Source organism: Dermochelys coriacea, chromosome 6 (assembly GCF_009764565.3).
Source record: "Dermochelys coriacea isolate rDerCor1 chromosome 6, rDerCor1.pri.v4, whole genome shotgun sequence".
In the NCBI taxonomy this organism is placed as follows: Eukaryota; Metazoa; Chordata; order Testudines; family Dermochelyidae; genus Dermochelys; species Dermochelys coriacea.
The window spans coordinates 71,215,889-71,238,488 of NC_050073.1; the positions used below are offsets into that span (position 1 = coordinate 71,215,889).

The 22,600-nt window shown below is 40.7% G+C and overlaps 1 protein-coding gene across 1 annotated transcript in view; it reads left to right on the forward strand.

The window, feature by feature from the left end:
- The window catches only part of LOC119858032 (formin), a 284,466-nt gene that overhangs the window by 169,706 nt on the left and 92,160 nt on the right, over positions 1 to 22,600 (forward strand). The window contains exons 11-13 of the mRNA XM_043516527.1: positions 2,280 to 2,426; positions 10,759 to 10,818; positions 12,790 to 12,910. Of these exons, the coding sequence (XP_043372462.1) occupies positions 2,280 to 2,426; positions 10,759 to 10,818; positions 12,790 to 12,910 (328 nt within the window). The remainder of the gene's footprint in view (positions 1 to 2,279; positions 2,427 to 10,758; positions 10,819 to 12,789; positions 12,911 to 22,600) is intronic.

Here is a 22,600-nt window from a genome sequence, read left to right on the forward strand (position 1 = left end):
TAAAGATAACATCTCAGAAGGAAAAGACACAATCTATTCAATTTCTTCCCTTTACAGTTTGTTTTTAGGTTCCTGTCTTTGTGCTATAAAATAAAATCTCTTTAAAAAAATATTTGCCTGTATTACTAGAGTCTAGAGGGTGATTACAGTCTGCCATGTAAATACTGTTTAGCATTTTGATAAATAATAATTTATATATTACACCAGGTTATAGCCTGTTATATATTTCATTTTCCATGTCCATTTCATGCACAAAACACATCACTTTAATCTAGCGATGGGCCAAAATTGTAATCTTGAATCCAAACACCAACCTCTTGGTCCATCTCTGTATTAGACAGGCAAACAATTGTGTTCTTACATTGGTATAGTATCTCTTTCCAATATTTCTGAAAGAAATTCATTGTGTGACTCAGAACCTACATGTAGAACTAGGTGATATTTTTCAGCTTAAACTATTTTTGACAAAAAATGCAGTTTTGGTGGCACTGAAACATTTTGTGGATTAATGTTGATTTTACTAAATTGTTTTGGTTATAAAAAAAACTTTAAAAAAATCAAAATGTTTCACTTTGACATTTCTTAAATGAAACATTTTGATTTTTAAATTCAAAACTGTTTGTTTTGAAATTTTGTTCAGCTTTATTTTTTTAAAATTAATAAACATGAAAAAAATGTCAGGCCAGTGTTTTTATTTTGGATCAAATGAAATGTGTGACCCAGAACAAAGTTTTTTTTCAACTTTTCTATTTGGTGAAATTTTCAAACATTTTAATTTTCAGTTTGACCCCCAAATGAATTTTTATTTTATTTTTTTGGAATTGCCAACAAACCAAAAAATCTGGTTTTTGCACAGCTCTACTTGTATGCTGAGTTCTAGCACAGAGAAAATTCTTATGTAGCCTTGAAAATTAGGTTTAAAATATGAGTATCATAGAAGATTAGAGTTGGAAGAGACCATAGGAGGTTATCTAGTCCAACCCCCTGCTCAAAGTACGACCAACCCCAACTAAATCATCCCAGCCAGGGCTTTGTCAAGCTGGACCCTAAAAACCTCTAAGGATGGAGAATCCACCATCTCCCTACATAATCCATTCCAGTGCTTCACCACCCTCCTAGTAAAATAGTGTTTCCTAATATCCAACCTACACCTCCCACACTACACTTTGAACCATGCTCCTTGTTCTGTCATCTGCCTCCACTGAGAACAGCCTAGCTCCATTCTCTTTGGAACCCCCCTTCAGGTAGTTGAAGGCTGCTATCAAATCCCCCCTTACTCTTCTCTTCTACAGACTAAATAAGCCCAGTTCCCTCAGCCTCTCCTCATAAGTTATGTGCCCCAGCCCCCTAATTGTTTTCGTTGCCCTCCGCTGACTCTCTCCAATTTGTCCACATCTGGCCTCTCTCCAGTTTGTCCAGAACTGACACAGTGGCCTAATTGGTAGTGTTGTGAATGGCAGTACTTGGTTCTGCTGTCTTATGTTACTCTAAAATTGGCATTGTGCCCTTCTATGTTTATACCTCATTGATTCCATGTTAGATTTTACTTAGATTGTAAACTCTTTGGGTAGGGTCTGTCTTTTTGTTCTGTTTGTATGGCACCTACCTCACTGGGGTCCTGTTCCATAACTAGAGCTCTTATGCACTTTTGTAATACAAATAATAATAAATAATACTTTTTCTCAATTTGCAAATGAATGAATTGTTTTTAAATTGCGAACGCTGCATCCTGGGCTCTGAGAGTAAAACTAATTTATGTCTGTGATTTTGTGAGAGAATGAAAGAAAGCTGCTGCAGGCCAAATTAATGCATACAGTTACAGCTGTGCAAGTCCTGGTCTTCTGGTTGTTCCCCTAGTAGCACCTGTTCAATCCCCATTGAAAGCTGCCTGGTTTTGTAGAGGGATGATTGAGGGAATCATTTGGACTGCAGAATCTTTACTACTGAGAATACTTAGGGAGGGGAAAAAAATCCAGCTCGACTCCTGTAGTGTCCAGAGCCCAAAATCACAAAACATCCCTTTACTTTACTTTGATGTGGAATCAGTGAGTGACAAACATGGAACCTCATAATGCCATTTTCATGACTACTGTACTTTAAGTACAAATTGTAGAAAATGGTTGGGACTCTTTCACTAGTATTATGGTAAATATTGGTATAAGTGCTGTAGGGAAATCCATATTTTTTGTCTGTCTCATCATTGTAACATTCATGGGAACAGTAAAAGTATTGTAAACGTCTGTACCACCCGATGTTACAAATTAGTATTCCTCTTTCAGGATTTGCTGGACATGAAAAGTGTGAAGGAAATTTTAGGCTTGATTTTGGCTTTTGGAAATTATATGAATGGAGGAAACAGGACACGAGGTCAAGCAGATGGATTTGGTTTGGAAATTCTTCCGAAACTAAAGGATGTCAAGAGCAGAGTAAGTAGTATTTTTACTTTAAAGGGCGTTTGTCACGTGATCTTTTTCATGTTCCATAATCTGCAAAAGGTTGATCTCTCTTGCCTCTTACCGTTATCTGTTATAAATAGCAGCACACTTTGTAGATGTTGTTTTCGGAATGTTTCTCCCTTCTTTGTTGTTCTGCACAGATCATTTGCATCAGAAAGAATTTTCCTCCTCACTGACTACTGGCCTCTGTCTCTTTCTCCCCACTTTGCCCCCTGCCTCACATATGTACACATAGACATCTCCTGTCTCACCTAGATTCTGCCACTGAAAAGATTATCCTGGTGTCAAAGCCTTTTTGTGTATTTTTCAGTCAAGATTCAGTCAATGCAGAGTTAAAGACATGTAAGAGAGCACAGAGGGATGAAGGTTTCTCCAGTGACTGTCTTAACCCTCACTCCTGATATTAGTTGCATATCTTTACAAAAGCCACTAGCATGTGAGGAATTACTTTGAGGGCCAAGTTTAGGAACAGTGGCTAGAAACTGGAAACCTGAAGGATCAGATTCGAGTTTATGGGTTTGGATTCTTGGTGGAAGAGTCTGCCCATGGCCTGAAAAGTGTTGCCTGTCTTCATTTTTAAGTTGACAAGTATCACATCGTCTTCAAATAACAGTTGTAACACAAGAATTCTGAACTGCTACACTGAGTAAACAAGAAAAATCAGCCTAGATGGCCAATTCTTTTCTGAAAAACTGGAACCCCAAAGGATCTCTGGATAGTTACTTAAGGCTTTAGTGAGGACACTTAAAAATTAGCCACTTTTGGGTCTCATGTTGCCCTACCTCCATCTCAGCAGGGATGATGTTTGATCAGATCAGCAGTGGAAAGACAAACCTTGTGGTCCTGAATGGTGGGAGTGCAGGCTTGGAAGCTCTGTGCCCCTCATCCTGAATGCACATGGTGATCATGTCTGGCCAGGGGAGAAGGTGGGAATTTTATAAATCTCCCTGCTGCAATTGGCTAAAAAAAAAAAAAATGTTTCGGAACCCCTGGCTAGGATGACTATATGTCCCATTTTGGGCCCATACGTCCCAGTTTTTTTGGGACGATGATCAGTTGGCAACTGGTGATCAGTTGGCAAGAGCAAATGGGACCAGTGCTCAGTTTTGCCAAAAAGAAGCTTGTGGGGGTGAGTGGCAGGGCTCAGGTGGGAGGGGAGAGTGGTGGGGCTCGGATCAGCCCTGTGTGGGGCAGGAGAGGGTCTTCGGTGAGTGGCTTAGGCCAGCCTCACCTGGGGGAGGGGAGAGGGCCAGTGGGGGAGGAGGGAGAGGGGCTCGAGGGAGTTCAGTGCCACACAGGGGAGGGGCTCAGGAGATTTCCATGCCATGCGGGCAGGGGAAAGGAACTGAGAGCAACTCCACGCTGGGGAGGGGAGGGGGAAAGGGGCTCAGAGTAGGGGGAGGGAGGGAGAGTGACTCGCTTCAGCCCCGCACGGGGGGGCCCCTCACTCCAGCGCTGTGCTGGGTGGGAGGGGTCCTTGGTCCATTGCTGCACTGGGCAGGGGGACCCTTCATGTGGTCAGTTCAGCTTGGGGCTTGGACAAGCAGTACTCAGCCAGCTCTTCCTGGGGGCAGGAGGAATTTCTCACCACCTCCACACAGGCTTCTCTGAGATGGAGGTGGGGCTTCAGGCGGAAGAGGAGTAGTGGCGAGGGGGAGAGAGGAGGAGCAGGGGTTGTGGCTAGTATTCTGGTGCTCCTGTAGGGCCCCCCAATTGGTCGGGGTCTTTGGGCACAGGCCCCGTTGGACCATAAAGCAATCCGCCACTGGGTGGGAGAGGATCAGGATTCATCCTAGGGATAGGTTGAAAAGAGCCAACCCTTAATATTGATTATGTGGCATGGAGGCTTGGAAAGATAATAAAGATGTGATCCCACACTTTAAAATCTCTCTCTGCCTGTGACCCAGTCTTCTGCCTGTCCTAATCAAACAAAGGTGATAGGTGTATGTGACATACTAGGGTACAATCCAGACTAATGAGTGGCTGTGTCACCCCTACACTAACCTGGGGTGCCCTTTACAATGCTTTATTGTTGTAACCTCCAGTCTGGACTGCTCACAAACAGCATCCAGCATGCAAGTCACTCCCAGCTATGTCTGTGTGTGTGCTGCAGCCAACCAGCCAGCCACACCTTGGCTCTTACCAGCCTTGGTTATACTGCAGCCTTGGTTATACTGTGACCCCAACACACTCCCAGTCTTAGACCTTCCCCAAGAAATGTATGTCCATTGTATGCCCAACTCTCTTCTGGACAATACAAGTTTATATTAAGTCTGTTATTGCTTCAGAAGAAATAATATGCACATAACTTGCCACCCCAAATGGAGTTTCCCAAACAGTTCAGTTTAAACACACTGGATTAGATAAAACAATAAAACAAGTTTATTAACTACAAAGAGAGATTTTAAGTAAGTACAAGTAATGAGGCATAAAAGTCAGAAATGGTTACAAGAAAAATAAAGATAAAATGCAACTAGTGCCTAACTTAACAAACTATGTTAAATTCAAAGCAAAGTTTTCTCACCAGATGCTCTCAGCAGTCTTATTGACCAAACTTCTTAGGTCAGAACCCCTTCTCCAGTCCAGTGAATGTTTCCTTTGTTGCTTCTAGTGCCATGGATGTGATGGGTAGGGAGAAAGAGAGGGATGCTGTGCGGAGTTTGTCTCTCCTTTTTTTAGTGTCAGTCCTCCTCTTGAAAAACATTTCCAGCTGAGATTCAGGAGACAAAGAGTCCATAGGAATCATAGAATCATAGAATCATAGAATATCAGGGTTGGAAGGGACCCCAGAAGGTCATCTAGTCCAACCCCCTGCTCAAAGCAGGACCAAGTCCCAGTTAAATCATCCCAGCTAGGGCTTTGTCAAGCCTGACCTTAAAAACCTCTAAGGAAGGAGATTCTACCACCTCCCTAGGTAACGCATTCCAGTGTTTCACCACCCTCTTAGTGAAAAAGTTTTTCCTAATATCCAATCTAAACCTCCCCCATTGCAACTTGAGACCATTACTCCTCGTTCTGTCATCTGCTACCATTGAGAACAGTCTAGAGCCATCCTCTTTGAAACCCCCTTTCAGGTAGTTGAAAGCAGCTATCAAATCCCCCCTCATTCTTCTCTTCTGCAGACTAAACAATCCCAGCTCCCTCAGCCTCTCCTCATAAGTCATGTGCTCTAGACCCCTAATCATTTTCGTTGCCCTTCGTTGTACTCTTTCCAATTTATCCACATCCTTCCTGTAGTGTGGGGCCCAAAACTGGACACAGTACTCCAGATGAGGCCTCACCAGTGTCGAATAGAGGGGAACGATCACGTCCCTCGATCTGCTCGCTATGCCCCTACTTATACAACCCAAAATGCCATTGGCCTTCTTGGCAACAAGGGCACACTGCTGACTCATATCCAGCTTCTCGTCCACTGTCACCCCTAGGTCCTTTTCCGCAGAACTGCTGCCGAGCCATTCGGTCCCTAGTCTGTAGCGGTGCATTGGATTCTTCCATCCTAAGTGCAGGACCCTGCATTTATCCTTATTGAACCTCATTAGATTTCTTTTGGCCCAATCCTCCAATTTGTCTAGGTCCTTCTGTATCCTATCCCTCCCCTCCAGCGTATCTACCACTCCTCCCAGTTTGGTATCATCCGCAAATTTGCTGAGAGTGCAATCCACACCATCCTCCAGATCATTTATGAAGATATTGAACAAAACGGGCCCCAGGACCGACCCCTGGGGCACTCCACTTGACACCGGCTGCCAACTAGACATGGAGCCATTGATCACTACCCGTTGAGCCCGACAATCTAGCCAGCTTTCTACCCACCTTATAGTGCATTCATCCAGCCCATACTTCCTTAACTTGCTGACAAGAATGCTGTGGGAGACCGTGTCAAAAGCTTTGCTAAAGTCAAGAAACAATACATCCACTGCTTTCCCTTCATCCACAGAACCAGTAATCTCATCATAAAAGGCGATTAGATTAGTCAGGCATGACCTTCCCTTGGTGAATCCATGCTGACTGTTCCTGATCACTTTCCTCTCCTCTAAGTGCTTCAGGATTGATTCTTTGAGGACCTGCTCCATGATTTTTCCAGGGACTGAGGTTAGGCTGACCGGCCTGTAGTTCCCAGGATCCTCCTTCTTCCCTTTTTTAAAGATGGGCACTACATTAGCCTTTTTCCAGTCATCCGGGACTTCACCCGTTCGCCACGAGTTTTCAAAGATAATGGCCAAGGGCTCTGCAATCACAGCCGCCAATTCCTTCAGCACTCTCGGATGCAATTCGTCCGGCCCCATGGACTTGTGCACGTCCAGCTTTTCTAAATAGTCCCTAACCACCTCTATCTCTACAGAGGGCTGGCCATCTCTTCCCCATTTTGTGTTGCCCAGCACAGCAGTCTGGGAGCTGACCTTGTTAGTGAAAACAGAGGCAAAAAAAGCATTGAGTACATTAGCTTTTTCCACATCCTCTGTCACTAGCTTGCCTCCCTCATTCAGTAAGGGGCCCACACTTTCCTTGGCTTTCTTCTTGTTGCCAACATACCTGAAGAAACCCTTCTTGTTACTCTTGACATCTCTTGCTAGCTGCAGCTCCAGGTGCGATTTGGCCCTCCTGATATCTTTCCTACATGCCCGAGCAATATTTTTATACTCTTCCCTGGTCATATGTCCAAGCTTCCACTTCTTGTAAGCTTCTTTTTTATGTTTAAGATCCGCTAGGATTTCACCATTAAGCCAAGCTGGTCGCCTGCCATATTTACTATTCTTTCGAGTCATCGGGATGGTTTGTCCCTGTAACCTCAACAGGGATTCCTTGAAATACAGCCAGCTCTCCTGGACTCCCTTCCCTTTCATGTTAGTCCCCCAGGGGATCCTGGCCATCTGTTCCCTGAGGGAGTCAAAGTCTGCTTTCCTGAAGTCCAGGGTCCGTATCCTGCTGCTTACCTTTCTTCCCTGCGTCAGGATCCTGAACTCAACCAACTCATGGTCACTGCCTCCCAGATTCCCATCCACTTTTGCTTCCCCCACTAATTCTACCCGGTTTGTGAGCAGCAGGTCAAGAAAAGCGCTCCCCCTAGTTGGCTCCCCTAGCACTTGCACCAGGAAATTGTCCCCTACGCTTTCCAAAAATTTCCTGGATTGTCTATGCACCGCTGTATTGCTCTCCCAGCAGATATCAGGAAAATTAAAGTCACCCATGAGAATCAGGGCATGCGATCTAGTAGCTTCCGTGAGTTGCCGGAAGAAAGCCTCATCCACCTCATCCCCCTGGTCCGGTGGTCTATAGCAGACTCCCACCATGACATCACTCTTGTTGCACACACTTCTAAACTTAATCCAGAGACACTCAGGTTTTTCCACAGTTTCGTACCGGAGCTCTGAGCAGTCATACTGCTCCCTTACAAACAGTGCTACTCCCCCACCTTTTCTGCCCTGCCTGTCCTTCCTGAACAGTTTATAACCATCCATGACTGTACTCCAGTCATGTGAGTTATCCCACCAAGTCTCTGTTATTCCAATCACGTCATAATTCCTTGACATCACCAGGACCTCCAGTTCTCCCTGCTTGTTTCCAAGGCTTTGTGCATTTGTATATAAGCACTTGAGATAACCTGTTGATCGCCCCTCATTCCCAGTATGAGGCAGGAGCCCTCCCCTCACAGACATTCCTGCCTGTGCTTCCTCCCGGTATCCCGCTTTCCCACTTACCTCAGGGCTTTGGTCTCCTTCCCCCGGTGAACCTAGTTTAAAGCCCTCCTCACTAGGTTAGCCAGCCTGCTGGCAAAGATGTTCTTCCCTCTCTTCGTAAGATGGAGCCCGTCTCTGCCCAGCACTCCTCCTTCATGGAACACCATCCCATGGTCAAAGAATCCAAAGCCTTCTCTCCGACACCACCTGCGTAGCCATTCGTTGACCTCCACGATTCGACGGTCCCTACCCAGGCCTTTTCCTTCCACGGGGAGGATGGACGAGAACACCACTTGCGCCTCCAACTCCTTTATCCTTCTTCCCAGAGCCACATAGTCCGCAGTGATCCGCTCAAGGTCATTCTTGGCAGTATCATTGGTGCCCACGTGGAGAAGCAGGAAGGGGTAGCGATCCGAGGGCTTGATGAGTCTCGGCAGTCTCTCCGTCACATCACGAATCTTAGCCCCTGGCAAGCAGCAGACTTCTCGGTTTTCCCGGTCAGGGCGGCAGATAGATGACTCAGTCCCCCGGAGGAGAGAGTCCCCGACCACCACCACCCGCCTTCTCCTCTTGGGAGTGGTGGTCGTGGAACCTCCAACCTCAGGACATCGCATCTCATGCCTCCCAACCAGCGGAGTCTCCTTCTGCTTTCTCCCCCCAGACATATCATCTGGTCCACTCTCCGCATTGGTACCTGTGGAGAGAACATGAAAGCGGTTAGTTACCTGTGTCTGTGTTACTGGAACCCGGACATTCCGCTTACCTCTTCTGGAGGTCACATGTTGCCAAGCTTCTTCACTGGCCTCTTGGCTCCTCTGTGCAACCTGCTCTACATCTTTAGAGCTTTGTGCCCCTAGAAGGCTATCCTGAGTTTGGTCCAGAAAATCCTCAGTCTCTCGTATACAACGCAGGGTCGTTACCTGTTGCTCCAGACCTTCAATCTTCTCTTCCAATATGGAGACCAGCTTGCACTTTGTACAGACAAAGTCGCTTCTGTCCTGTGGAAGAAAGACAAACATGGCACATCCAGTGCAGGTCACAACAGCTGAATTCCCCCCTTCCATATCACCTACCTACTACGGAGCTTCCTCAGAGACGTTGGCAAGATGTAAGCCTCACTGGGCTCACTCCAGGCGAACTCCCAGGCAAACTCCTGCTGTGAGCTGCTCTGCTGTCCCCGCTGCTCCGCTGGTTCGCTGCCGCTCCGCTGGTTCGCGATGCTCCCTGATGCTTTTCCTCACATGTTGGAGCTTTGTTTGTTTCTCTTGTTGCTTGGTGACTCTGTTTACTGGTTAAGTGCAAATTAAGCAGAGAGCACATTGCTTTGTTTGAGACAGACCAGTTTGCCAACCTCAGATTGGAACATGTGGTAATAATACCATACAGTAGAATCTTACCACTTCACATACAATGTTGCCATACCAATTTTATCAGGACAATAATAACCAGCAAATTATGAGTTTTCAAATGATATCTCACAAAGCATACTTTGTACAAAGACTATTACAATAATGTGTAGGGTGTGGACCTGGTTACATTCTGTTGCAGTGTGGTGTAAGAGTGTATATAGAATAAAGTAGAACTAATGTTTTACTTCACAAGGGCAATATATATATATTGTTTTGCCTGTATGAAGAGTAGTGACTTGCTTAATTACTAATTTTGCTACTCTGGGTTATTAATAAAATGTAATGTGCTGCACACTCAAATATACACCAGACAGCTCCGTGCAGGAAGTCGTACATTGTGCATATCTGAACCTTTATCCTGATAACTGTCAATACACTATATACAAATGAAAAAAAAAGACATCAAAGACCTTCCACGTATAATACACTACATTGTCTTTCTTTTGTGCTGTTTAATAATTTCCTGTAATTTATGATTCCATACCTGAAGCACTGTTTATCCATTTCCACAGCTGAAATTAGGTAAATTGATTCAGTAACATATGAAAATATATCATTGTCATCCACAATAATACAGGCAACGCAGGACCGAAAAAGTAGTGGCTTTGTAGAGTGAAAATCTTTTAACATGGTAGAAGTATATATTCATGAAGCAATATACACTATGTACGAAATGCACTGAGCATGTGTATATTCCATGGTTTTATATTTGGTATAAAAGATAAGGAATGCCTATACACTTCATGGCCTGTTATACAGGAGTGAGACTAAATAAACTAAAGGTCCTGTCTAGCTTTAAAACCTGTGAATTTATCTGTCTAGCTTTAAAATGTGTGAATTTATTAAATTTTCAGGCAATTACAATGTTTGTTAATATAATTACTTGAATTATTAGAGAATTGTAACACCTCACAGGTTTTCCCACTGCAGGATCCCAGTAACACCAATTGGTAGAAGTTATCGGTGTCCTGTGGTGGGAAAATCAGGTCCCTGATTACTATACTAGTTGGATTTTTATGATCAATGACTCTACAACTAATACATTGTGGATCCTACTCCACAAGGCCACATAAATTAATAAAATGGGATTATATTCCTTTTTAATTGATTTGGTGATTTTCTTCACTCATTTAAAACTACTTTCATCATAGGTCTTTTGACATTGTTTTCACTCCCAATTTAACCTTTTAATTACTATATTTAATTTATTCCTAGGATAACGGTATTAATCTTGTGGATTATGTTGTCATATATTACCTACGACACTTGGACAAGGTAAATGATTCATTTGCTGCATTAACTACTGTATCAGTATATTACTTAGACAGATTGTGTTGACAAAGAGATTAGAGAAAGACTTGAATTTATTACTAATTTTTCTTGTCTGAATAAAATAGTTCGGACAGGGAAAATAAAATTTATAAAATTGAATACTAAGACCAACACTAAATATTGTCTACTTTCAATGTTATACTTTGTTAGCATTTTCACCAAACAATACTTGTAATTGTATAATTTCCTAGAACCTGGAAGGCATGAACAATCAAGCCCTACTTGATATGCAGTTATACAGACAATTCGCAGCATGTTGTTTTTCAGAAAGCTACACAATTTTAATGGCAGCCTTGTTTCTGCATGTTCGCTACCAGTGTTTGTTATTGGAAATGGCTATACTACATGTTAGGACTCTTTCTATCACATAGCACCATAGCCTGGCTGTTTGTTGGAACTTGGCTGTCTCTGCTGGCGAGCTGAACACAGCTATGATTTCCATCAGTTTTAAATTTAAATTTAAAAATATTCAGTTAAAATAAAAACAAAAATTGTTCGTTATTCACACTGTGGAAGTGGGAAGCAAATAGCTGCTTCAGTAAGGGCATTGATGTAAGGCTGAAGCATGCCTGGGCAGAATTTCTGTTGATGAGAGAATACAGTGGAAGGATGTTGTTTGAAGCTGCATTGGTTCTGCTGATAGGTGATTAAGCTAGGGTTTGTACTTGGGGGAAGAAGTTCTGCTGCTTTGGATAGCTTACATTTTTATAACTCCTATGGTAATATTATTTTAATGTACTGTTATGAGCTGGATGAAACCTTGAGATGGGTTGAGTTAAAACTGCATTTAGATGGATAGATATGAACTCTCCATTCAATTAGCATAGCTAGAAGCATAACCCCCACCTAGGGCAGGAGCTTTTGGCTGAATATTCTTTTGGGTCGGCGTGTGTGTGTGTTTGGGAAGAGAGATGACAAGTATACTGATAAGAGACAAAAACAGAAAGAGATATAAATGTGTAAATTTTGTCCATCTTTCCTGGATTTGATTCTAAAACTTTTTGTATCTTTATGATCATATAACTTTGAACTTTTCCAAAATGTTCACAATTTTTCCGAAATGTTCACAAACTTGGAGTTGTCCTTCATTAAAGACGGAGATATGAGAAGCAGAAAACATTTTAAACTCAATAGTGTATGCTTGTAAAATGGTTTGTCATTAAAATACCTCATACACAACACCTTTGCATCGTTAGTATTTCCTTTGAGAAGTAGCTTTGAATCTTGTAGGGTTTTTTGTTTCTGATTTTTTTCATTGTCATTCTGGAGACAAGGTACATGCTTAGGGTTGCATATGTAAACGATAACCCATGTGATTTATTTCTGCACATAAACTCTCAACTATGTATTTTTATTTGTACAGACTACTATATTCTAGCTAGTGCATAAATACTGATGGCAAATTAGGGTCATACAGTATGAATTGGGTAAGATTATACCTGCAAACAGTTGGCATAAGCTTGTTTGTTCCAGTGAAACACACGTTCATGTTATCTAATTTTAAGAAATATTTAATCCCATATCAAAACCTTTATTGGTATAAAATGAACTGAAATTGTGAAGTCTTAGTTTTGTCTGCTAGTTTAGGTTGGTATTCTCCATTAGAATTTGATTGTACTATAATACTGTAGAAAAAGATTATATTATTATTATCCTTTTGGCATAAAGATGGAAATGAAGGGTGACATCCTGGTCCCATTGAGGTTAATGGCAAAACTCCCACTGACTTCAGTAAGGTCAGGATTTCACCCAAAACATGTGTCCCAGTGAATAACTATTTTCAATGTAATATTTCTGCAGTTTTGTAACACTAATTCATAGTTAAAATTTCAAGAAAAATATTTTGTTTCAATATGAATTTTTCATTTTCATAGTTGCCTATTATTTATTTGTTTGTTTGTTTGTTTATTTTAGGACGCAGGAACAGAAAAGAGTATTTTTCCTCTGCCAGAACCACAAGATTTCTTCCAGGCCTCCCAAGTTAAGTTTGAAGACCTAGTAAAAGACTTAAGAAAACTGAAGAGAGATCTAGAAGGTAACTGGGAACTTTTACATTATTATGCTAACAACTGAGTGCCATTTAAAAAGTGAACTTTGAGTTTTGTTTATTACTAATTAGGTTTATAGTGTTGTTCACTCTACATATTTACACCCTGGCACAAATTACAAACATAAAATAAAAATAAATGTACACCATGAGTTTTTAAAAATGAAAGCAAAACCAGCTAAAAGTAATTTTCTATAATCCCTTTTAAATTCAAAGGGACTCAAAAGAAATCTCTTGGAAATTTGCTTTAATTATGTAAGAATTTTCCTCTGGCTTCTCCAGGAATCTGTGTTTAACTGTAGATACCTCTTAGTCCAATAACATAAATACTCGCCACAGTCCTTGTATAACAATTTAACAGCTACAAGATAGAATTTGAATACTATTAATGTAAAAATAAAATACTACTTGCCAAGACACAGCAAAGGGAAATGGAGAGCTTCATCTCAAAATATTTTTACCCTTGGACATAAAATAAACATTTAAAAATGTTTATTATAAAAAGGGGCTCAGAAAAGCAAGTCTTCTATCAATCAAAGCACTGAGTTAGAAATAAAATAGGAATGGGTTGCTCTCTAAGTATTCTAGACAGTTTCATGCTTTGTAAGACTTTCTTAAATAAACACAGCAAATGATGATTGAATATTTTTAGCTTCTCACTTTTGTTAGGGAAAAGTAATACTAAGGCTGTTTTGTATAAAAATTAGATTTCAAGAAAAGAATTCCACATAAAAGAATATACAAAATATTCTGCTTAAATTTAAATAATATATTAACTTCTTTGGGGGGGTTTCCAAACAAAACATTAATTTTAGCATCAGAATTGAGCAAGATGACTGTATTCTATTGTTCAGTGTAAGGCAATAAAAACCATTACAAAATAATTTATTCTTCCAGTTAGAAATGGCTGAATTAGGTTATAGCCATCTTAAGGAGGGTTTCAAAGGTCAACAGTGGTAGGAAGGTATCAGTTGTTGTTTATTCAACCCGGGCATAGGCAAGTGCTCTATCTCCTCTCATCTCTTGGCCCTGTAAAACCCTTGGCCTGCCCTCTCTCGTGCTAGTTTGTGCAGAAACATGATCTGTGTTTGATGTTCTTCTACTTCAGCATGTAGTTCTGCTGCCATGCATTTCACTGTTACAGGCTGCGCTGTAAGCCTTTGACATTCTCATGATTTTAGTGCTAAATTGCAAAGAAAATAAAGAGAGAGAGAAAAAGGAGGGGTAGTGAAAAACACGATAGTTCAGGCTTCCCTATTTTTATTAGATTTATATTTTTGTTGTGATCTTTTGTTTTTGTGCTTCAAGATGTATATTTTGTCAGACTATTATAAAGAAAGGTAGAAGCTTTTATATAACCCCAGATGATGGGAGAAAGGAAAGAAGAAGAAGATGATGATGATGCTTTATAGGAAAATAATATAAATATAGTGCTGAGTTTGCCTTTATTATATTACTGAATAAAAACATATTTAAAACTTGACAAAGTCAAACAATGGATGAAAGTAATGACTTTGACATACAGCAAACGTTTCCAAACAAAAAACATTCTTGTAATCTTTTGATGTGCCAGTGTATTTAACACTTGAAAAGCACCCAGAAATTTTTGGAGGAATGCTAATACATTTCTCTAATGAATTTCTCTTCCATTCAAACAAAAAAATAGTCGTACTAGGAACATTGTGCATGATAGTAGTAATAGGAGCAGTGTGGGTAAATATGCCTTTTTTTAAACATTCCCTTTCGAATTTCTCTCATTAGATAACACTGTAGTTTAATTTGCATCAAATGTTTTAATTGAAGAGGATATAATTTTAACACATTCAACAAACATTTGATGAGTCTCTGTAGTTTATTGTAGCTGTTAAAAAGTTGTGGCTGCTGCCAGAATACCAGTGAAAGTTTAAAGCTGAAACAGATGTGATTAGCAGAAACCAAGTCCAGAGAAGCGTCAGGCCCAGCCATCCAGACAGGCGCGGCCCTTCAGATGTAAATAATTTGAACAATATTAACTGCAGTTGCCTGTATTATAGGGTACATTAGATTTATTTTATGGTTTGGTTGGCAAAGGTAGCTTGCGTGTCCAGTCAAAGCAAACCTCCATGGAAGTGTGATGAGACAAGGGCAATAAACAGGGGGTTTTCTCATGTGCTACTAGGGAAAAAAACTACTGCTCTGTGCAGTGTTAGTGTTATTTTTCACAAACCTATTTTCTCAGACAATACAATAGCACAAAAATGATGACAAAAAGCCACAGTAAATTTAAATACCACGCAGTGTATCTGAAATAACACTTTCAAGGTAAATACTTGTTTCTTTAATGAAAGTAGATTGTTACTATTACACTAATTATTTGCTGACCACTTTATCAAGGCATTCATTTATCGGTATATCATAGATATTAAAATAGGAAGGATTGAGTTGTCATGCTAGAGAGAGATGTCTTAGTGGTCTAAGCCTTGGGTTTGAAATACCTAGACTCCATGGAACCAAGAGTTCAAATCCAGACAGGGGCCATTCAGCCTTTCATCCTTCTGGGGCAAACAGATTGAGTTCCTTGCAATTTAATGGACAGGCATCCTTAAAGGGACAGTTTCAACTAAAAATTGGCTCAAAAATATTTTTTTTAAAAAAAACAAGCTTTTGCAAAACAAATAGAAATGTTTCAATTACTTTTTTTAAAAACTTTGAGTCAAAACAATTTCTAACGCACATTCTGCCCAGGCTTTGCAGCCCTGAGAACTTTAAGGTTAAAAGACTATACACATAAGTTAGATTTAACTGAATATCATTTTTCAGGCTGAGAAAAATACAGAAAGTTGACAGTATAACTAGTGAAATAGAAATAAGAGGTGAAATCCTGGCTCCCATTGACTTCTGTATTGTCAGGATTTCAACTAAGGTTTTTATAGTTCTTTCATTTTCAATAATTTGAAATATTTCTAGTAACATAAGCAAAGATATTAATTTTATAAGATGGGATTTTTAAGTTAACACTGTTCTTTTAAAAACAAAGTTTCCCTTTGCTTTGCATGGGTTTCATATTACCCCTTTTGCTTGGTCTGTGGTAAAAATTTCCATCTCCCTTCCCTTCACCCCCGAAAATATTCCTTTCTTATCATTGTGCAGTATGTTGCTTGGTTGCTGCTCCCAAAAAGGTAGTTTCATTTCAGTGGTTATGTATGAATGTATAAAACACTTAATCACTTAATTCTTTTGAGTTGAAAGCTGATGTACCTGATCCATTTTTCTATATCAGGCATTATTTTACATACCCTTATCATGTTCCCTCTCATTCATCTCCTGTTTAGAATAAACAATCTCAATATTTTCAATTTCTATTTATATGAGAAGTTTTCTGTGCCCTTGGTCTCTCTTGTTGGCCCTTCTTGTTCTCCAATATTATTTTTGAAACGAGGTGATCAGTACTGCACACAGTATTCCCGATGAGGCAGTACCATTGATTTACATAAAGGCATTATAAAAAATTTTGTATTATTCACCATCCCATTCCTTATAAATCCTAGCACTTGCTTTTTTTTTTTGACTGCAGATACATACTGATGTGTGTATATGGGGGGTGGCAAGGTGTCTTTGTTGAGTGGCCTACAGTGGTAGAAGGGTTAGGCTAACACTGAGCACTTTTGACATCCCACTCTTATTGTACATGGGTAGGATTTACAAAAGTGCCTGCGTGAGTCAGAAGCATATGTCCCATTGAAAGGCCACAGGATTTGTGCTCATAGGACAGTTAATTGCTTTTGTAAATTCCTTTTATCATGTGCCTATGTAGTTAGATATGAGGATGCTGGCCACCATTTCTATGCTAGCAAATTATGGGTGCAACTGAAATAATTAGAATGTTTACATTACAAGCTCAGTCAAGTACATATATGACTAAGTGGTAATACGTTTCCCCTCAAATAATGCAGATGCAAAGTTAGAGGATTGATGAAGCTTGGGCTCAAAATTTATTTATGTATCTGTTTGTTTATTATGTACAAAAGTGTGCTCTGGGTAAGTAGTAGTATCCATATGATAAATCACTCAATCATGTGATATGTGTATGATTCACCTTTGGTAGTCTCACCTGTCCCCTACCTACTAATCCATCTCCACCATGACTTATTCTGCATGTCATCCCCATGAGCACCTTCTCCTCATAAATATGTTGTTTAATATTTATTATATTCACTATGGTAATCTTCAGGGACTGATTGAGAACAGGACTCCGTTATATTAGACACTGCAAGTAGAAAAAAGCTGTGACAGGGTAGTATACGCTTAAGGGTAGCAGTGCTTACTGGTCAGCCCACCCCCAGTGATATGGCATAGGCCTTCAAAATTATGGAAAGTTTTTGTTTGTTTATTTATTCAATGACCTAGGAAATAAGAGGTATTGGTGAAGAGAAAGCAGTCCTGGGAATAAGTAGTGCTTGGGAGAAAGGCAATTGTTGTTTCTTTAAGGGCCTTGCAAGGTGGGTGGGGCAAATCTCCCCTCTCACCCAGGCAGTTGGGAATGAGCTGGGAAAAGCAGACTAGCATATATACTGCCTTCTCCCTCATAGCAAGGCAGACATCATCAGGAGAGGCTGCCTCCAAACTGGAGGACTAATTGGGAAAGAGTGCTCAGCTCAGCTGAAAGTAAAGCTGTCTAAAGCCCTGCAGCTGGCCTAAACCACTACCCCAGCTCCATTTAGGAGGGCTGAGCAGGAAACTCCTGTCTGAAGCGGGAGTTACTGTCTGTTCTAATGCTAGAGGCGGAGAAACTGCCTGAAATACAACCCCAGCCCCAGAAAGAGGGCTGAGGGGGATTCCTATCTGGGGGAGGGAAATACTGTGAGTGGGCTTAAGGTAAGAGACAGAGGGATTGCTCACAATACAGCCCAGCTGCTTCAGAGAAGGGCTGGAAGTGGCTTCAAGGAAACCACTTCATAGGTAGATAAGAAGAATCTGTCAAAAGCCACAAATCCAAGGTGGGACTAGCAGAGCCACAGATGAGGAGGAGGCATTAACAAGCAGGGAGAAGTTAGGAGCATCCCAGGGAAATAGTGGAAGTATTGAAGGAAGGGTCCTTAAACAGGGTCCTGGACTGGGACCCAGAGGAGAAGGTGGACCTGTGGGTTCCCCCAGCTCTCCCTCAGAACAAGTGGGGAAATACAGACATCAAGAGTAAAAAAGACCAAGAACTGTGAGTTCCAGACAGAAGCTGAGGGACAGGTTTACAGGCCATTAGATGTTGAGTTTTTTTTTATTTTGGGGCTTTTCTATTCATCCAAGATATGGAACAAATTGAGAGATGTGCTGGTCAAAGGGCTGGGCCATGGAAACAGCAGGCCATTGTAGAACCGGACAGATAATGTGACTGCTACAGTGAAAGAACTGCTCTGACAGTGCATTCTGATACTTGGATGCACTCGTGAGATGAGAGGCTCAACTACAAACTCAAATAGGCAAGACAGACAAAGGGTGGGGAAAGAGGTATGACACGCTGTAATGTTTTGGGATCCAACTCAGACCAGTGAGAGGTTGTGTCACCACTTGTCCTGTAACTCTGAGTGCCTTAAAATGTTCTGCTGCTGTAGCTCCCTGTCTGGACGCTCCAAGCCAGAATACAAGCATGCACTGTGTATGTGTGTCTGTCTGTCTGTCTGTTGAGCTGCCGTAGTTCAGAAACTCTGAATCCAGTAGCCTGCTTGTAACATCTCAACCACACTCTGGTCTCCACCAGCCATGATTACTACTAACCAAGTGACCCCAATACACCTCCAGTCCCAAATTCCCCAAAACTGTCTGCCTTAAAATGTCCAGCCCTCTCCTGGACCATTGAGGGAAGTTATACGGTCTGTTGCCCTTGTAAAGAGACAAAAGAACAGCAGTTTGTTGTTTTAAATGGAGTTAATAATCACTTCAAGTCAAACAGCACTGGGTTGATTTAGAATAAAAGTAAAACAAGTTTAGTTAATCAAAAAGAGAGAGATCAAGTAAATTCAAGTGTAAGGGATAAAGTTAGAAATGGTTGCAAACAAATAAAAATGTGGGGGAAACACTTTCTAGTGACTAAGACTTAACAAAACTACAATCTTGGTTCAAGGTAAGAGTCTTACCACCTTCCAGCAAGATGGCTGACCACACCTTTTGTCAAGTTCTCCCCCAAAGTCCTTTGTCTTCTTAGGTAAATGTAAACTTGGGATTCTCTGCCCTTCTCTTTTATAGTCAAGAGAACTTTTGAAATGTATCCTTAAAGTTCAGTGCCATTGCTGTGAGGAAAGGTGCCATGGAGTCTGATGGAGAAGGTTCCATGCTAGTTTCTTCTACGCTGGTGCTCCTACAATGCAAACTGATCTGTCCCTGCGGCCTCTGATGTGCCATGAAGGCTCCTTGATTGTGATCGCCAAATGACTGTGACTGCACCTGGATAGAGGCATTGGCCTTTCCTTTATCTGGAAAAACAACTGTTTACCCACTCCCCAGATTTGTCTGATTCATTCACATTTCAGTCCCATATTTCCTTCACATTTTTATAGTCCATTGGGTGTTTACAAACATATACCATGAAAGAATATTAATGATCAGTGTGTTTTTGTTTTTTAATGATATCTCACATGACACCAGTTAGATACAAATTATGACATAAGTGACTTGAGGTACACTTAACTGGTCAGGCCAGCTGAAACTTGCTGCCTGATACCAGTGAGTCCCTTGCCCTCTGGCATTGGGATGCTTTTAAGGTCACACATACAAGCAGAGTGAACAATGTTATGGCAGACAAACACAATGTTAGTGCCACAATTTTAAAAAAATGCTTTTGGAGTTGGGTTATGTTAGTGGGGAGTGGTTAGTTAAATGGAAAAGCAATGGAAGAGTGAGTGGACTTTGAAATGGGTGGCTACGGGTAATCAGGGAGGAGGGTAGCACAGAGGGTAGGTGGAATGAGGCTGAGGGGAAGAGACTGTTAGAGATGGAGTGCAAGGGGGTTGGCGGTAACAGCCAGTCAGCACAGGGGTAAGAATGCAAATATGCAGTCAAAACTATAGAAAGTTAAGGATAGTTAAGCGCTGAAATAGGCTAGTTCAGGGGTCTCAAACTCCTGGCCCATGGGCCATCTGCATCCCAAGAACCTCCCCAATGTAGCCCATAGGGCTCCAGCAATTTTAGGGCCGGGTCTCTCCCTTAGCCTCGCCTGCATCCCCAGGTGCTCCCCATCCCATGCTTCCCCCGGGTGATTTACAATGGCTCAGGGCCCTGCCCACCACAAGCAGTGCAGCAGAGCTGAGCGGCAACTGCCTGCTTGCTCCACATGTCTGCCGGTCCCTCCCTGTGGCATGAGCCAAAACAAAAGGAAATATTTGTCCAGAAGATTGGCCTTTGTCCTCTATTATCAATTGTATATAGAAATAGAATTCTTTATGTAGTGCTTTTCTTACTCAAGATATCACAGAACATTTTACAGAGTAACTAGCTCTATTTTGGTACTTCAGTGACTGAATAGGCAAATGAAATAGAGTATGTTCTCATCAAAATCTCATATTCAACCATGGACTGTTTTTTTGTTTGTTTTGTTTTTAAAGAAATTAACTCAGCCCACTGTGCGTGGGTGGGTGTCAATAAATTATTTAAAGCAATAGAAAATTAGTTAGCTGATATTAAACAAAATCTGAAGAGACTCAGCCTCATGGTAATCTCTAAAATGATTACTCCACCATTAACCCTTGGACTAATGTTTGAGTACATATATTGGTGTTAACTCATGGTATGAAGCTCATCAGCCTTGAGCTTTTCTTGATCAAATGGGGATGTGAATTTCACAGTTGAAGTCCCTGCAATGACAATGCCCTGCCACTAGAAATTCTAATTTAAAGAAGGGATGATATGACTTTTTTGAGTAGCTAAAGTCAAGACCCTGAAATTACTATCCACACCTGGAGTTATACCTAGAAACAGTAAGGAGCCAGTGACTTTTTATTGGGAATTGGTTAATTTGACAAAAGGAATATTGGCTAAGACTCATGAATCTGCATTTTTTGGTTCTAACTTCTAACAATTTTGAATGCTGACTTTCTTTCTAAATACTCCTTACCAATTCTCTGCATAATTTACTTAATATGTGCCAATAAATGGTTATGAGTGGAAGATGACTGTTACCTGATAACAATGGATAAAATTTTCAAAAGAACATAAGTGATTTAGGAGTCTAAATCCCATTTTCAAAAGTGATTTAAGCACTTAGAAGCCAGTGGGTACATCTACATCAGAGCTAGTGGTGTAATTTCCAGCTCTAGTAGATGTATGCATGCTAGCTTTGATGGAATTAGCATACTAAAAATAGCAGCATAGCTGCAGCTGTGTAGGTGGTAGAATGGGCTAGTCACCCTGCCTTAAGTCTCATCCAGGCCGCTATGTACATACTTGATTGGCTAATCCATCCTGCCACCCATGCCCCTGTGTCTATACTGCTGTTTTTAGTGCGCTAGCTCTAACATGTATAGCTACCTGAGCTGGAAATCACACCTCCAGGTGTAGATGGACTTAAGTCTCATTGAAATTCAAGTGTCTAAGTCACTTTTGGAAGTGAGACTTAGGATCCTAAGTCACTTAGACAGTTTTGAACATTTTATCCAGAATCAGTAGATATGCTATATTGTTCTTTTCAGGGCAGGGTCAGATCAAATAATTTCTTATTATTAATTAAAATAGTTTAAAATTAAATTTTTGAGAAGCAGGTACAGGATAGATGTTGAGGAACAAAAACTCTTGTATGTATGTGGTGTTTAATTAGAAGTTGTTGTAAGTGAAACAGATTGTGATACCTATAGGTAAGATTTTCCTACTATTTTCACTGTAAAGGGTCATTTTCAGATGCTTATTATTTTGCCAAACATTTACATTTTTGATCTGCAAGCCAATGTTGGAGGAAAGTTAGAACAGGGAAGATTTTGTTTTCAAAAGTAAAAAATGTCAGTATTTTCTGATTTTAAAAAAAAAATAAAAGCTTGTGATCTTTATGGGAATAGCTTTCAAGCCTCAGTGGGAGGTGACGGAAACTAGGTCATAGATGTGCCTTTCAGCAGTCCAGTTAAAAACAGTTTTAACTTGAAAGCTTGTTTCTTTCACCCATAAAACGTGGTCCAATAAAAGATATTACTTCACCCACCTCTTCTCTCTAATATCCTGGGACCAGCCTTGCTACAACAACACTGCAAACAACAGTTTTGATTTGGCAGGTACAAGATAGGGGTTTAAAAATAAACTTTGTGCGTGTGCACTGTGTTTTCTTGTACAATAAAACTAAAAGTCTGCTAGCGTTCCAGTGGTACTATGCGTGTGTGTAAACATACAATGACTGGAAATTTTCATTAATGGATGATCTCTCAGTATTCCATTAGATTTCTGCATGTCTGCATAAGATTGTTGAATGAATTTTCACTTTAATACGTAGGAGACTCAACATCTGTAGAGTTTGGATAGTGTGAAGTGAATGAGGCATGGGTAAGCAGTAAGTGAGGCTGTGTATTGTATTGTGGGCTAAGCATTGCTAGAAGCTGAAGTTAGACAAATATAGACTAGAAATAAAATTCAAACTTTTAATAGTGATGGTAATTAATCATTAGAATAACTTACCAATGGATGTAGTTGATGCTTTATCACTTGAAGTCTTTTAAAATTGTCAAGGTTCCT